Source organism: Neofelis nebulosa, chromosome 17, assembly GCF_028018385.1.
Source record: "Neofelis nebulosa isolate mNeoNeb1 chromosome 17, mNeoNeb1.pri, whole genome shotgun sequence".
Taxonomy (NCBI): Eukaryota; Metazoa; Chordata; class Mammalia; order Carnivora; family Felidae; genus Neofelis; species Neofelis nebulosa.
The window spans coordinates 43,161,039-43,176,944 of NC_080798.1; the positions used below are offsets into that span (position 1 = coordinate 43,161,039).

The 15,906-nt window shown below is 52.5% G+C and overlaps 1 protein-coding gene across 1 annotated transcript; it reads right to left on the reverse strand.

Moving 5' to 3' along the window:
- Positions 1-1,122: 1,122 nt before the first annotated feature.
- Positions 1,123-15,884, reverse strand: LOC131500191 (leucine-rich repeat-containing protein 29-like). The gene is made up of 7 exons (XM_058709003.1): positions 15,836-15,884; positions 13,787-13,832; positions 12,606-12,707; positions 2,462-2,677; positions 2,183-2,323; positions 1,765-1,982; positions 1,123-1,675 (listed from the first exon to the last, which is right to left on the reverse strand). Exons 1-7 carry the CDS (start codon positions 15,862-15,864, stop codon positions 1,507-1,509), a joined length of 921 nt encoding a protein of 306 aa, XP_058564986.1. The 5' UTR covers positions 15,865-15,884; the 3' UTR covers positions 1,123-1,506.
- Between the last annotated feature and the right edge of the window lie 22 nt (positions 15,885-15,906).

Below are 15,906 nucleotides of genomic sequence, written 5' to 3' on the forward strand. Positions count from 1 at the left end.
TGACACTCACATGCACACTACCCCCAACCTGTATTTTTCAGTGCCTCCCTGTTGTCCACGGGATGATGGTCACAGTTTCCCAACTGAGCAGAGTTGAGCTAAGATGGGTTGCAGACACGTGGTTTATGCCATCTAATAAAAGGCCTGTGGCTTGCAGAGTTCTCTGTGCTTGATCCAAGCTGGCATCCTCCCTGCATCCTGTGAGACCCGCCCTTTCCTCCCCAGTGCCAGCTCTGGCCTGCACTGTGCATTTCCCTGGTCCTTTCTGATTGCCCTCTTCCTTCCCTTCTGCTCGCTTTTCACTGCCTTGAGTCTTTCCTTGATCTCCCAGGGTATGTTCATTGCTCCCCTGGGCTCCCAGTTCCAGGTGCTTCTCTATTTATGCATGCCGTGCACACTGGACTGTCCCTGTCTGTTGGCTAATTTGCCTCCCCAAATGACCGCGGTGCTGGGAAAGCTTTGGCACCTCTGAATCCCCACATAAAGTACAGTGCTGCAGGCACTCAGGCAGCCATGCTAGCTGTTCCTAGAACTGATGGATAGATGGACAAAGTGTGGGTGGACACATGAAAGGCCAAGTGGCTTCTCAGAGCTGCTGTTGAGAAGTCACTGGGACTGTTTAGGAGGTTGGACTAGATGCCCTCTAATGACCCTTCCAAGCCAGAGATCCTGTCCTCTCTCTTTTTTTCTTTCTGAAGACCACTGCATCCTTAATCATTGCGCTCCTCGGGTCTGTCTGGGATGTGCCTTTCCTGCAAGACATGCTTGGAGGCTCATGCTGGGGGAGGCCTCAAAGCTTCTAGTCTCCAACCATGTTGGGGAAGAAGTTAGGACTTGCTGGTGGTGCCTGTGGTGCTTTGGGTCAGGTGTAAGGAAGAAATTGTCTATGTGCCTCTGGTGTTTTGTCCACGTTGGCCCTGGGCTAGGCTGGGCTGCTTCAACTGAGGTAGGGAGGGGAGGGAGCCCATTAGCCTGAGAACTTCAGACAAGGAGGTAAGATCTGGAATTTTTAATCTTGTTTGAGTTTACAACAAAGTCTGTGGCTTGGCTGCTAAAACTCCGTGCTGGTAAGGGCTGGGAGAGCTCCTTATAGGGAACAAGGCCCTTGTTCCCTATACAAGGGAAGGCACAGGCCTTAGGTGTGAGAAGTGGGCAGGGCAAGCAGCACAAGGTCGGCTCCTCCCCAACATCAGATGCATCCCACCTGTGGGCCTGGCCTCCGGACCTAGGCCTGGTCAGGAGAGCAGGAGCTGGCATTTCTATGGGCCTGTGGCAGCAGCCTATAGCTGGAAGAGGCGCTTGCTGGGCTGTAGGGCAGACTGGAGCAGGAAACCCCTTGTGCTGCCCTAGATTAGTTCTATCCCCAGTCCTAGAAAAGGAGTTTGTAGCTTGGGGTATGCGGCAGAGGAGGGTAGGAGGCACTCGGTCAAACTCCAGGTCAAGAGGCCAGGGCTGGGGACTCAGGGCAATGGAGGCTGAGCCAAAGGGTTGGTTACTGACCTGCCCCTAGAGCGTCAAAGTCAGGTCAGCCCCTCCCACGAAGCGGGACTGGATGCAGGCCACCTGGGGCAGTTGGGCTTGGAAGTGCCTGATGGCAGCCATGCTGATACCAGGGCACATGGACACATCTAACATCCGGAGCTGCTTGCACGCCTGCCCAATGGTATCCAGAGTTCTGTGGGGAGGCCTCCAGTGAGTGCCTGACCTGGCATGGGGACCCAGCCCAGCCCCTGTACTGACTTGTGGTATCATCAGACAACTCACTGCTCTGTGAGCTGACTGCAGCTGGATAGGTTGAGGTGCCGCAGCCTCGGCCAGGAGCTGGCTGCCTGGGCCCAGCCCTCATCGCTGAGGAGGCTGCAGTGACTCAGCACCAAGTCCTCCAGGCTGGGGCAGCCCTTGGCCACAGCCACCAAACCCTTGTCTGTGAGTGCTGGCAACAGGCTCAGTGACAGTTGCCTCAGCTGGGGGAACCGGAGCACCTGCAAGGATGGGGGTGAGGAGTGGGAGGGTATGATAGGGCACTGGAGCCCAGGGCTCTTCCAGGTTCCCCCACCCCCAGCCAGAGGTAGCAGAAGCCAAAGAGAATGGAACTTCTTCCAAGCAAAGAGTGGGTTGGCCTGGGCCTGGCTCTAGTGCCAGGATCATCAGCCTATCCACACCTCCAGTCCCAATCCCACACCTTGGCCAAACTGGCATCAGTTAGCTTGCTGCAGGCTGTGAGGTCCAACTCCTGCAAGGCCCGCAGCATGAGTAGGGAAGGGCCCTGTGGCTGGGGAGGCTCCTTGGGGCCTGAGGCCTGATGCTCCAACTCTTGATGTAGCTGTGGGAAGAGGCTCCTGCTTCTCAGGTTCCTCCTGAGTTTGGCCCTCAAATGGTCCTAGCGAGACACTCAGGAGGGGCAGGGGGTGGGGGTGGGTAGCTGAATCCAGGGACCGCCCCTGCCTTCCATGACCTGCACCTGGGGCTCCTGTGTAGGCTCTTCACTTGGTTCCCCCAGCCCCAGAAGTCCCCAGTCTCGGAGCTCCTTGCACCAGGCCAGGCGCAGGACTGAGAGGTGGGTTAGGTAGGCACAGATGGCCTGCAGGGTCCTGTTGGTGAGGGCCACACAGGAAGATAAGTCTAGCACCCTGAGGCTTGGGCTCAGCACTGAGATCAGGGACAGCACTGAGGCATCCTAGGAGGGAAGTGGAGAAGGGAGAGAGCAATGAGCAGGTGACTTCTGCAAGGGTCCCTATGCAGGTTCTACTCAAGATTCCAGCCCCACAGGCAACAGAGAGCTACCAGTGGGTCCATAGAGGGAAGCAACAATGTCCCTGTGTTGGTGAAAGGTAGGGACACCAGGAGGAGTTTGCTGGAGGACAAAGGCCTAGATTGTCTGGGGCACCAAGGATGCAGGTGGAAGTTTCTAAAGTATCTGCCCTGCCTGTACTCCAGGCACCTCCTGAAGGTGTGGGCTGAGGCAGCCCTCTGACCACAGCTTATTGGACTCTCATTGGACATCTGACCCTAGCTGAGCCAGTCAGGTATGCTCCCTCTAGAATGTGAAGCAGAACTCTGAGGTCACTGTGGGGGTAGGGCTGCCACCTGCCAGAAGCAGGAGCTAAGGGCAGAGTAGAGGAAGCTGGTTTGTAAAGAGATGCAGAGATAAGTGGGAGAGCTGATAAAGAGACACATGGCGGTAACAGGAAGACAGAGTGGGGCAGGGCAAGAGAAGCACTTGTGGGGGAAAGGAGACGGTGTTCAGGTTGGAATGCCCTGGGTACATTGACAGTTTGAAGGAATGATTCACTAAAGAGGGAGAGACTGATATTGCCAAGTTAGGGATGCCACCCAGAGGGATAGGGCTGAGTCCTAATGAACTGGCTGCAGCCAAGAAATGACCCTGTGACACATCATATTACCTCTGTCAGGCCCTGCCTGAGCAACCTCCCTGTGTAACCTCGGTGCCCATTCCCTGCAGACCCCTTCTTTCATCTTTCCTGCCTCCAGAACGAACACCTGCACTCAGTACCCCTACCCAGACTGCCCGGGTCACCGAGCACTTTGCATACAAGGTGTGTGCCACCTTGTGGGCTGGGCCAGCCTGGTGTCCTGGACCTCCCTCCATGCAGGCACACGGTAGGGGCTGAGCGGGGGAGTGCTGGCAGCAGCACTGTCTGTCCAGGCTCCTTTCCCCTTGTGTCCTAAGTTCTGTTCTCACTACTGTTCCTTGGACATAAACATTGGGCAGTTCCTCCCTGCTGTCACATGTGCAACTCCCCCAGCCACAGCCCTGGAGAGGAAGGAAGGAGATGGTGTGCTCACCTTGAGTGAGGCGCAGTAGGCCAGGCTGAGGGAGGCCAGTGGGGCTGGAGCTCTGTGCCCTGAACCCAGGGCCTGAGCCAGGCCCCACCCACTCACCAGGCAGCACTCTGCCAGGTCCAAGCTCTGCAGCTCCTGCAGGCCCCCCAGGGCCGTACATCCTGCGTCTGTCAGCCGCTGCAGCTTCCTCAGGCTGAGGCGCTGCAAGTGTCCCAGGCCCTGGCTTATGGCCACGAGTGCCCCGTCAGCCAGTCCTGAGCAGCCGCCGAGGTCCAGGGAGATCAGGCCCGATTGCAGGCGGCAAAGGGCAGCCACAGCCTCTGTGGAGAGGTCCTGGCAGCCATGCAGGCTCAGTTACTGCAGCTGCAGCCCGGCCACCTGACCCAGGGCCTGCAGGGCCTCAGGGAGCAAGCCAGTGCCACTCAGGTCCAGGGCATGCAGCCTACCAGCCCTTTCCTTCACGAACCGCAGCAGGTTGTGGAAGGAGAGTTGGGAGGGGGAGGAGTCTTGGGGGCCAAGGGAGCCCCAGGCTGGGCCTAATTCAAAGGTGAGGTGACAGTAGGCCAAGGAGAGGCGCTCCAAGCTGGGGGCACAGCTGCTGAGCCGGTTGAAGCTGAGGTCGGTCAGGTCCCACAGGCCAGCCAAGTTGAGCTCACAGAGGCCACTCAACACCTGCTGGACACGCTGTGCCGTCTCGGGCTGAGCTAGTAGCATGCCCGATGTGAAGAGGCTATTGTAGCCACTGAGGTCAAGGATACGCAGGGCTGGGCAGCCTAGGATCAGGGCCACAAAGGCGGCCTCCGAGGGGCTGCCCCCACTGAGGCACAAGCTCTGCAGATGCGGGCCCAAGTGGTAGGCAACACACTCCAGCACCTCATGCGAAGCTGGTGAGTCATCCAGGTTGGTCAGGCTGACGCAGGTGACGCCCCTGAGGCCCAGGCTCTTGATGGCCGGGAGGGAGGCAGAGGACACAGGGATGTTGTACTGCACATTGGTCTAAGGGGCAGCAATAGGACTGGGGTTAGCCCTCTGGCTTCAGAGAGGGTTGGCCATCAGGTCTCTGAAGCCAGAGATCAGGGAAGGGCCCTGTCACAATGGAGACCGCTGTGCTGTGTGGTGTCATGTGTGGTCGAAGGGGACAAGTCACTCTGGGGCTCAAAGGGGATGACTTGAGGGGAGGGCAGGAAGGTTAGTGATGGATGGGACTGGATGCCTACAGAGGGGTGGGGCATTGGCATGCTGGGCACAGGATGCTGGGGGTGGCCTAGAGGAGAGCCAGTGAAGCCCCCAGGAGGCAGAAGGAGGAAGTATGATAGATCCCAAACTTTGGGCCTTTCAGAAGGTGGCCCTGAGACCCACAGACTCAGCTCCTACTCCAGAGAGTCAGAGCTCAGCATTAGCTAAGCAACCAGCCTCCTTCGCTTTCTCAAGAGCATATAAATAGCCCTCAGAACAGCCGAAGGCAGTAAGAAGCAAAGCAATTGTCACCACCACGCCCTGGGTGGCCCGGGTGCCAGAGGTCTAGGGCAGGCAGTGAGGCCTTGGTCCCCTGGTGGCTTCAGTATCTTAGCCACATGAATGTTTGCAAAAATGGGTTTTGTGTGTAAGCAAAAATGTGTGCATACATGTGTGCATATGTGTGTGTGTGCACCAACATGTGTGGGCCCTGCAGGCTCCAGAGTTCAAGATGTGCTTGAGATCCCTGGGGTTCATCTCTGGAATGTCCATCTTCTTTGTCCAGGTAAGGAAGGAGAAGTCTCCTATTTCTGTGGGCAGAAGCTAAGAGAATGAATCTTGTGGTGCCAAGAAAGTGGGGCTGGCCCTGCTGTGGAGGAACAGGGGAGAGTGGAGAGTCCATGGCTGGTGTGGGGTGGAGCTCAGAGGCGAGCTCAGGGTTAAGTCAGGAGAACAGGCTGGCTTGCGTAGACATTTGGGGAGTCCCAGTTTTCCCAGAAACTTCCCTGATTTTGTGCCAAAGGGAAGTTGGGACAGGTCTGTGAGGAACAGGTATGGGGGAGGTTTTTTCTACCTTTGATGGATGCCCAGGGTGCAGGCAAGCAGTACTCAAAAGCTCTTGCATTAATCCATCAACGTGATCCCAATGCAAGAAAGCAAGCTCTCTAAAAAACCTGTCCTGTAAGTTACTGCAAGAACAAACGATGTTCCCCACTTCTACCCCACAGAACATCATCAAAGGGAAGTCAGAAAGGTAGAAATGACACATAATACACACTCCTACAAGACACTTGTTATAGGATTCTCCCAGGAAGACACATGAAACTCATTCCCGGGTAGAGAAACTAGGCTGGCTTCTGTCACAGAGAGAAACAGATACCTATGGCTGTCATCATGGGAAGGAGTGTGTGGTGAGAAATGGGGGCCTGGGGCACCTGGCTGGCTCAATCGGCAGAGCATGTGACTCTGGATCTCAGGGTCATGAGTTCAAGCCCCACTTTGGGCATGGAGCCTAAAAGGAAGGGAAGGGAAGAAATGGGGGCCGGCTCCTGACTACTTCCACGGGAATCAGGGGTCAAACTGGGCTCCCTGTCCAGATCCCATTCCAGGAATGTAGGGATTGTGGGCCAGAGGATCACTTCCCACAGCCCCCTCTCGTGGACACTGGGAGACAGTGGAGTAGTGGGAACCCCAAGGGCCTGCGTTCCTCTCTAAGATTTAAGGAGAGTGGGAAGATCCCACTGGGTGGGGAAGGTGATACAAAATGATGAAAAGAGCAGGGAGAAAAGGTTCTAGAAAAGAATGGTAAAGCAGACCTCCAGCCATTTGAAAGCCCTGCCTGACAGAGGAAGCAGTCTGATGATAAAGAGTATGCTGTGGCTGCCAAGCGCAGAGCAGGGCTGGCTGCTGAGGCAGTACTACCTCCACCTTCCCATCCTGTGCCCCCACCCCCCCACCCCCAGGGGCCCGCCGTAGTCCTTGTTTCTCTTGCTTCCTGAGCCTTGGCAGCCAGGAATGTTCTCCTGTTCTTCCCTCTCCCACAACCTCCCTATGAACAGGTAGATGAACAGCTGAGGGGAGGCAATGGTAGTCAGCCTAGAGTCCAAGTCCAGGGTTGGTTGGTGGCAGTAAAACCCATCAAATAAAGGCACAGGACCTGATGTAAAGCAGGTCTTAGCAGCTACTGGGAGAGGTGTGTGTGTGTGTGTGTGTGTGTGTGTGTGTGTGTGTGTGTGTGTGTTGAGACTTAAGACCGCCTCCTTGCTCCCCACTGTTTTTCTTGGTGGTGTGGGGGCAGCCTCTAAGCCATCACCCAGGTGGTCTGCCTTAGACTCAAAGCGCAGGTGCCCAGGAGCAGCCTTTTAGTGATATTTTTCATTTGTGGGGGAGCAGAGCAACAGACAGAAGAAGCAGGCTCCTGGATTCTGGTCTTTAGCCCCAGTGTAGGAAGGTACCCTTCCTAGGCCCTAGGAAGATGCTTCTAGAGGTCCAAAGGAGGACTGCAAGCATATCTGCTCTAGTTCCAGCTGCCTCATCCACAAAGGAGCCAACTAAGCCCCATGTCCTTTTTTCACAATGCTGGCATCTTAACAGTAAATGCCAAGTCATTTGGAAAATGCCCTAAATCTGCTAAAAGGGGCACATACCCCTTGACTGTGAGAGGCCAAGACTTCATTGTACCTAATGAAGCCCTGAGCTGAAACTGCAGGCTTGTGGGCAAGATTGGAAACCCATCTGATAGAGAAATGGCTCTCCCATCTGCTGGCATAGGGATCCCAAACAGCATGCTGTTCTCCAGAAGAAAGTGTATGCTCTGGCACCCAGGGGCTTTGGTCTATAGAGAGGAGCTAGACCTTGGGGGTCATTTCCAGAGGCTCCGGGAGGCCTTTATAAACACCCAAGCAAGAGAAGGCAGTGGAGGGCAGAAGCTGAGCTGTCCTGAGTTCTTCACAGAGACCAACCCAGTGGCAGGCAACCAGGCTCTCACCGGAATGGGCAGATCCTGTGTTGGGGGGAGGGCAGGGGGGCATGGCCTTTGTCTACCTTCTTATTTGAGAAAAACTGGGATTAAGTGGGGGTAGGTCAGGGAGAATAACAAGTCATCAATCCAGCATCCTAGCTTGGCCTGGTGAGGCATGAACCCCAGTCATGCTTTGGTGAACCAGTATCTTTGGTAGCACATACTAGCAGGGGGTGCTGCTTCCTTATCAACCTGCCCACATGTGAGCCCTGGAAGATGGTTCCTGACAATGAATTCTGAAAATTGCTCTCTGGGACATGGTTGTGGTGGGATGTCAGCAGAACCCTAGATGCCATGTACCTGTGGCCTGGCCCTCCAGTGCTCCCAGCCCGGGTGGGGCTGAGTTTTGCAGAGCCACCAAACAGGTCTTTGTCAGCATCCCATCTAGGCCTCACAGTTAGCTGGAGGAGCCCCAGTGCTGAGATGGTGGATTCTATGATCTCAAACTCTGCCCTGGCCTCTTTCTCCTCACTCCCTTATCCTATTCGAATCTATTCCTTCCTGACTGCCCACTTTTCTTCTCCTGCCCTCTCCTTATTTGCTGGACTCAAAGAACCTCTGCCCTGATTACTTCCCCTTGGGGTCCTGTGGCCCTGCCTGCCATGCTGCCGTGCCCATTCTTCTTGCCCCCAGCCCTGCCAGGGACTATGAGACCTCTGCCTCCTCTGGGTCTATGCTGGGAGTACAGAATTCTGCCTGTGGGAGCCACAGTCTCCCCTCTTGCCTCCCCCACTGCCACCTCCTCCCCACCTTCTGGCTCTCTTCTCATCCCTCTCAAGGTTTCTCTCCATGCCCACCATTCTCTCCAGCCCCTGACACAAGTGCACCACCCTCCCCTCACTCCAACCTTCCCAGAGATGACCTGTTGTGTTTCAGAGAGAAGCCAAAGCCATCAGGTGGGAAGGCCCTCCCTTTGCCCTGTTCATATTCACCAGTTGTCAGGACCCATCCTAATCTCCTTCCCTCTCTTGCTCCTAATCCCCTTCTCTGGGCCTACTGGGCCTGCCCCACCTTCTTCCATAGTAACCCGCAGTCCACTGCTCCTTCCTCAGTTTACAAATACCCCAGAGTCACAAAAAAGGCCTCCCTTGATCCTGCCTCCCTCTCCTCATTACTCCTGCTTCTCCCCTTTCCTCTGACGTCAGGTCTCTTGGAAGCATGTGGGCACACCTATACCTGAGCTAGCCGCCTTTTTACCCCTTGCCTCACCCACTTACCCCTCCCATCCAGCAAGGTCATCAACACCTGGGGAATCCTCTCAGACCTCCTACAAGTACTTTTCTGCCATGCCACCTGCTGTGGATGGCCAGTTTCCTCCATGCTATGTCCCACTGGGGGCTCTGTAGCTCTGCCTGCTTGGCTCTCCTCCTACTGTCTAGCCTGTTTCCCATCAGCCTCTTTTGGGGTCACCAAAGAAGAGAGAGAGTGAGTTCCTCATGGTATGTTCCACCCCACCACACACACACACACACACACACACACGTACATGCACACACTCTCTGCTGTCCTCCCTGTGCGCCCTGGCAGACTGCACTTCATCCCAGTCCAACGATTTTATCTGCGGACCCTGGGAATTAGTTACCCGATGGAACTCGCCAGATACACAGGTGTAACATGACCACGTCTGAATTCACTGTCCCACTGATGCCCCTTTTTCTTAACTCTTAGTGCCCTCTACCAAGTCACCCAAGTCAGAGATCTGGGAGCCATTCTAGACCCTTCTCTCACACTCCACATTCATGGTGACCAAAGTCCCTTCCATCTCATCTCTCTGACACACTGTAGCATCCATGTCCCTCTGTTCCTGCCTCATAGCTTGTGCCCTAGATCAGGTTCCTGTATTGTCTCTCAGAAATACATTACAGCAGTTGTCCCCTTTTGAAGGTCCTGGCCCTCAGTCTTTCTGGCTCCATTCTAGCCTTGGTACTGTCACCAGGTGATCCTTACAAAAGGCAAATTGACCATGCTCTTCAGACCCCTTGAAGGTTCTCTACTCCATGCGATGGAGGCTGAGCTTCTCTGCCAGCACTGGAGCCCTGCCTACTTCTTTGGGCCCAGCTTTCCCACACCTGCCCCCGCTCCCCCCCCCTCCCGCCCCCAGCCCTGGCTCTGGGAATGGCACTTCTATTGGTGCCTCATGGTGCCATGCCTCCACTTGGCTGCTTTTTCTGTTTGGTTGTAGTGATGGGTGTGAGGGTTGTCTCACCTCTCACCTACTCCTATTTGTCTATTTGGCAAATATTTATTCGCCTCTCTAGCCTCATCTCAGGCACGCCCTTCTCCATGAAGTCTTTTCTGAATCTTCTCTGATCCCCTGTGTCCCACACAAGACTCCAAATGCAGCACTACTACTACCTACCCACTCCTTTGGCTTGTGCTTGCTACCAACTCACAAGTGCTGTGCCTCCCCCAGCCCTGCAGCCCCAGGGCCCAGCACAGGGCTAGGCACAGACAGGCAGCATCAGTATCTGAGTGAGTGAGGGCTCTCTGAGCAGCTCTGGTAAGTCTCCCACTTCCTTCTGCCCTGGAAGATTCCAAGCCTTTGTGCTGAGGCCCCTGCCTCTACCTCTCTTTTTACTTTCCTATGACAATGTGGCCCCCAGATTCACCCAGCAAAGAGGCCACTAGCTTCAGAGGAGCTTCCTCAGCAAACTGCTCCACACTGCCACTTCCTGAACAGAAGCGACATCATCCCCACCCTATCGAAGACCAGGCCTGTATCACCTCAGGTGGCATCGGACCATTTCTCACCTCTCTTCTTCATTCATTCACATTCGCCCCTCCTTTATTACTCTCCGCAGCATAAGAACACATTTGAGATTTCTCCCAATGAAAATCCTTTTGTCAAGTCCCCTCAACCTCTCATTATTGCCCCATTTATTTCCTTCCTTTCGTGGGGAAATTTCTTGCAAAGGAGGTCAACTGTCTACACTGTCCTTCTTATCTCATTCATTCCTCCACACACCTGGCTTTTCCTCCAGATGCCAAGTGTTGCTGAAGTCACTGGGGACCTCTCTGGACATTGGACATCACAGACACTATCTGCTCTTTATTTTCTCGACTCTTTATGGGATATGACACTGTTAGTCATCCACTCAACACTGTAAATGCTCTCCACTTATGACTTCTGCCCGCTCTTCTCACTGTAATCTCCTCTATGCCTCACTGGTGCCTCCTCCATACCATGCCCTTAGACTGGTGTACTCCCCCTCGGGATTCTGTGGCCTGCTCTTCCTATGGATCGACATGTGCTCCCTGGGGCAAGTTACTTAGATCCATGTTTCAACCTCTACCCATTCTGTAATGATACCCAACTCTGTATTTATTACTGAGACACTTCTCTTGAACTCCTCATTCAGAAATTCAACAACCAACTGCATCTCACCATCTAGATGTCTCATACTTCAATTTTCCACAAGTCCAACTATCTTTACACACTAACTAAGCTCAATGATACAGGATAGATTACATGACAACAGACCCTCTGTGTATACACACATTTAATGTGTGACAGAGGAGAAGTCCAACCCAGAAAGGAAGGGGAAGATTATATATAAATGGTATGAGGGCTATTTGAAAACTAATTAGTTTAGTTTCTTATCTGACAGCATAAATCAAAATAAATTTCGCCAATTAAAAAAATTACTATAGAAACTGAAACCATAAAATAGAAGAAAAAATTGTGTTGTGAACCTAAAACCTCTCTAAAAAATAGAGTCTAATAAAAAAAAGGAGAGAAATATGAGGGACATCAAATCACTGAGGAGGCAAGGGGTCTCCAAATTTAAAAAGCAAGAAAACAAAAGATGTTCAGGATCCACAACATAGAAATTTAACCTCTGTATCTCATAAATAAGCACATACCTACAAATCAAATTCAAAGGCAAATATGTTAGGAATATATTTCAATGAATATGTAAAAGATTAATCTCTTTAATATATAAAAGGTTCATACAAATGGATAAGGAAAATACTACGATGCTAATGATTAAATGGATAAAGAACATGAATAGACAAGAGAAGGAAATAGAAATGGTCAGCTAATGAGAAAACTGTTCAACCTCAGGAATATTCAAAGAAGTCAAAGTTAAAAACAAACAAGGAGCTTTCACTGCTTGCCTTTCAAACTGTCACAGATGTCTGCACGCACTTCTGAGCTGGGCTGTCTCCCCACCCCCCGACTCACCCTCTCCAGTCCACTCTGCACTGCAGAGATCTAAGACACATCACACCTTGTCACTCCCCTGCCTTAACATTCCTTTAAAGGCTCCGTGATGGTAATCAGGATGGAACCCCAGCAATAGTGCCAGTTTGCAGCCTGACCTCTCTTTAGCTTCATCTCCCACCACTTCTATCTAAGTTCTAGTCACATGGAACTTGTGTGGTCATTTCCAGAACTATTTCACACCTTGGCGCCTTCACCTGTGCTGTTACCAGTATGGAAGACCAACCTTCACCCTTATCCTATTCCATGAGGAAACTTTCCCTGATGCTGCTGCTCTCCTTTGGATGCCCTTCTTCCTGTTCTTGTTGCACCCTTCATTCCAATGTCATAGCACCCAACACACGACATCACGATCACTAACGTACTTGTCTTTCTCCTTCACTGGACTATGGGCTCCTCTGGGCAGGGGACTATGTCTTATTCATCTGTAAAGTCCCAGCACTGTACCCAGAGCCAAGTATGTATGAATGTAACATATGTGTGAACAAGTGTGCATGGATGGATGGATGGATGGATGGATGGATGATGTATGAGCAGGGCCACAAGCAAACTGAAGTGACAGACAACTGAGAATGGGCCAGATAAGGGTGGCCACCTTACCTCCCGAAGAGCATTCTGGGCTGCACAGTACCAAGCCCGACTCACGAGGGAGGCCTCTTTCTGATCTGACAGAGGCAGGCAGCTCAGAATATATGTGAGCATCTGAGGGAAAAAGACAGGACATTGGAAACTGTAAGAACTGGGGGCCTTTGGAACCTTCTCCACCTGGTAGAATAGTAGGTTTGAGGGGACTGGAATACTGGCTTCTAGTTCATCTTTAATCCTAAGCTTCATGGGGTCTTCACTTCTCCTCTCCAGCCTCTAAGGATCTTTCCTGTGAACAAACCATTCCTGAGCCCCGCCTGGATGCAGGTTTGTACTGATTGATAAAAAGCAAACTTCCCACTCAGTGTGGTAGAAAGAGCCTGGGCACTGGGACTAGATAAACCTAGTTCAATTGCTTATCTATCACCTGACCTCTCTGAGTCTTGTTTTTCTCATCTGTAAAATGGCAAATGTAGTGAGATCTAAATGGGTTATGGTGAGCATCAAGTAACATAGTAAAGGGTCTGGCATAGGACCTCAGACACAGCAAGTCAGGTCTCTTCCTCTGATCTTCAGAAGCCACACCCCATCCACCTGCCATCACAGGTCAGGCTCTGGGTATTCCCTCTTTCCCCATCTTCTCCACTGCCAACTCGCTTTCTCAGCTGGCTGTTAAGCTATGATCCCAGCAGGACCCAGCCCAGGTGCTCAGGCTATCACTCCACACATGCTCTGTGAGGCTGGAGGCCCTATAAGGGACTGGGAATGGAGTCGCCTGTGAGGCCAGGAATGATCTAATATTAACTATTCTTTTCTTCTGGAATCTTCTCTCCTGGACTATTGTGACACTGTGTTTTCCAGGGTTCCACTCACCATTCCAATTGCCCTGTTTCTGGATTCTTCTGTGGCACCCAGGGTTCAGACCTGGGTCTTTCAATCTGAGGTTTACTTCCGAGGATAATAAATTTGTTGCATGGCTTCAACAGTTACCTCTACAGGAACAACCAACAATTCAATATCCCCCTATTGTCTCATCATTCATGTGCTGGTCCAGTGTTGCCAATTGTCCACAGGATCCTTCATCTAAATGTTTTACTATCACCTTTATCTCAACCAAAATTCATATTCTCAGTCTAAAGCATCTCTTATTCCCAACTTTCCAGTATCTGAACTTCAATGCCAACAGTGCATCTCACCTGAAGATCCTCATACTTTGAACTCTTTGTGCTCTTCTGTCCCTTGCTGTCAGATACAGGTGTACAGCACAAGCTTTAGGCCAGGCTAATTTAGACTCATTCAAATCCCCACTCTACTGCTTCTGAGCTCTGTGACTTATGTGGCCTCAGGCAAGGTAATTGACCTCTCTCAGCTTCAGTTTCCATACCATATACATATATACAGGTATATGTACATATATTTAATAGATATAATGTGCTTGACAACTAGTAAATGTTCCATAAATAGTTGCTGGATTGCTGCTACTAATATTTTTACCACTGAAACTTTAGAACCTCAGCAGCCCAGATCTTCATTACCCCAGATGTGGGGCGCTTCTACAATCTCCCACCTGCCTCCAGGCTCATCCTTGCTAGTCATTCTGCACACTGCAACAAGGTTAACTTTCCTAAAAAAAAAAAAAAAAAAACAGCATTCAGTCTTAGGATATCCCTGATGAAAACCTGCAGGGTACCCTAATGCCCTGAGGACAAAATCTCCACTGTTGGGTCAGCACTGCCAGGCCCTATGCCTGACCGGATCCCTGATCCCAGAGCTTCCCCAGTTCAGTCTCCCCACTGTCCTATAAACATAGCATGCCTATTACTTTTTGCCTATGTGGGTCTCTTTCCTGGAATGCCCTTCCTTAACCTTGACCTCACCAGTGCATTCCAATCTCTTCTTCCTTTCTTTGATTCCTAGCACCAGAAGGTACTCAGCCAATACTTACTGGATTGAACTAAAGATGGACAGTCCTATATCTCTATTTTCACCAAAGCCCTCTACCTCTATTTTCACCAAAGGTTTGCTAAGGGAAGGGATCACTTTACCTGAGAGAAGTACTGGGGACTGGGGAGAACAGCCTTCTAGGCCAGGAAGGCTAGGCATGGGGAAGAGAACACTGATGAGATTGGGACTGACTAAGCCCCCAATCCCAGGGGAAGGCAGGGAAGCCTATCTGAGCCAAGTTAAGACAGTGGCCATCCTGTCTTCTGGGGCTCAGCAACCAACCCAAAAAGCAAAGGGAGAGGGCAGTACACCTGTCCTCTCTGAGGGGAGGGAGCATGATTCTTTGAACTGAGAAGGGGGTAGCTTTTCTAGAGGGAAGAAGAGGCAGTGATAAGGATGAAGAGGCCATCCCATGAACCCCATCCTAAGGGGCTACTAGAGATAAAACTGGTCATTCCTAGGATCTATGGAGATGGAACAAACATCCTCTGGAGCCCAGGAGATAAAGGATGCCATGGCAGGGGAGTCAGCGGAGTGGGAGCTGTCTTATTCTTGCTAAGGAGAAGGAGCACCGTTCCAGGGCCAATGAGTAAAGGGTGACTTGCCTCTCACGGACAGCAGGAGGGGGCTGCCAACTCTCAAGGCAAAAGGGATGGAGAGACCATCCCAAGAGACCACTGGCAACAAATCCTGTTATCTGTCTCTGGCCAATGGCGACAGAGTGCTCTTGCTCCAGGCTAAGGAAAAGGCGCAAACATCCCATGGGGTGAAGGAGGTAGGGGCAGCCATCACTAGGGGCCTAGGGAGTGGGGAGCAGGCCTGTCTTCGGTGAAGTAATTCAGCGACTGTGCCTGGAATTGACTGAAGGGGGCAGTCTGCTTCCCACCGCCAGGGGAAGGGGCAAAGGGAATGAAGTGATCACCCCAAAGAGACCAACGAGGATAAGGCCGGTTACCCTTCGGGGACGATTGTATGAAACGGACATCTTCCAGAACTGAGGGGGAAGGGGCGGCCATCTCTAGAGAGGTGGGTAGGCTGAGACCCTGCCCTGGTTGAGGTGACAAGGCAACCAAATCGTGGGGCCGATGGGGGTGGAGAGAATGGTTCCCCCAAGCCAAGGTGATAGGGTGGCCCAAAGGCGGGGCCGTTACCCATAGCCAGCAGATCCTGGGATCTCCCCGGCAGGTCGTTTCAGCCAGGCGGGCAGAGCCGGGCGAGCTGTCTGACAGCCCCTCCCCACAGCCCGGGACCCCGAGGGCGGAGCCTGTCCCAAGCTAAGTCTGAGGGCGGACTCCTCTCACCTCCTGGGGCAGCGACTCCGCCATCGCATCCCAGCCGCCACCGCCCCCGTGCAAGCCTTTCTGGGAAATGT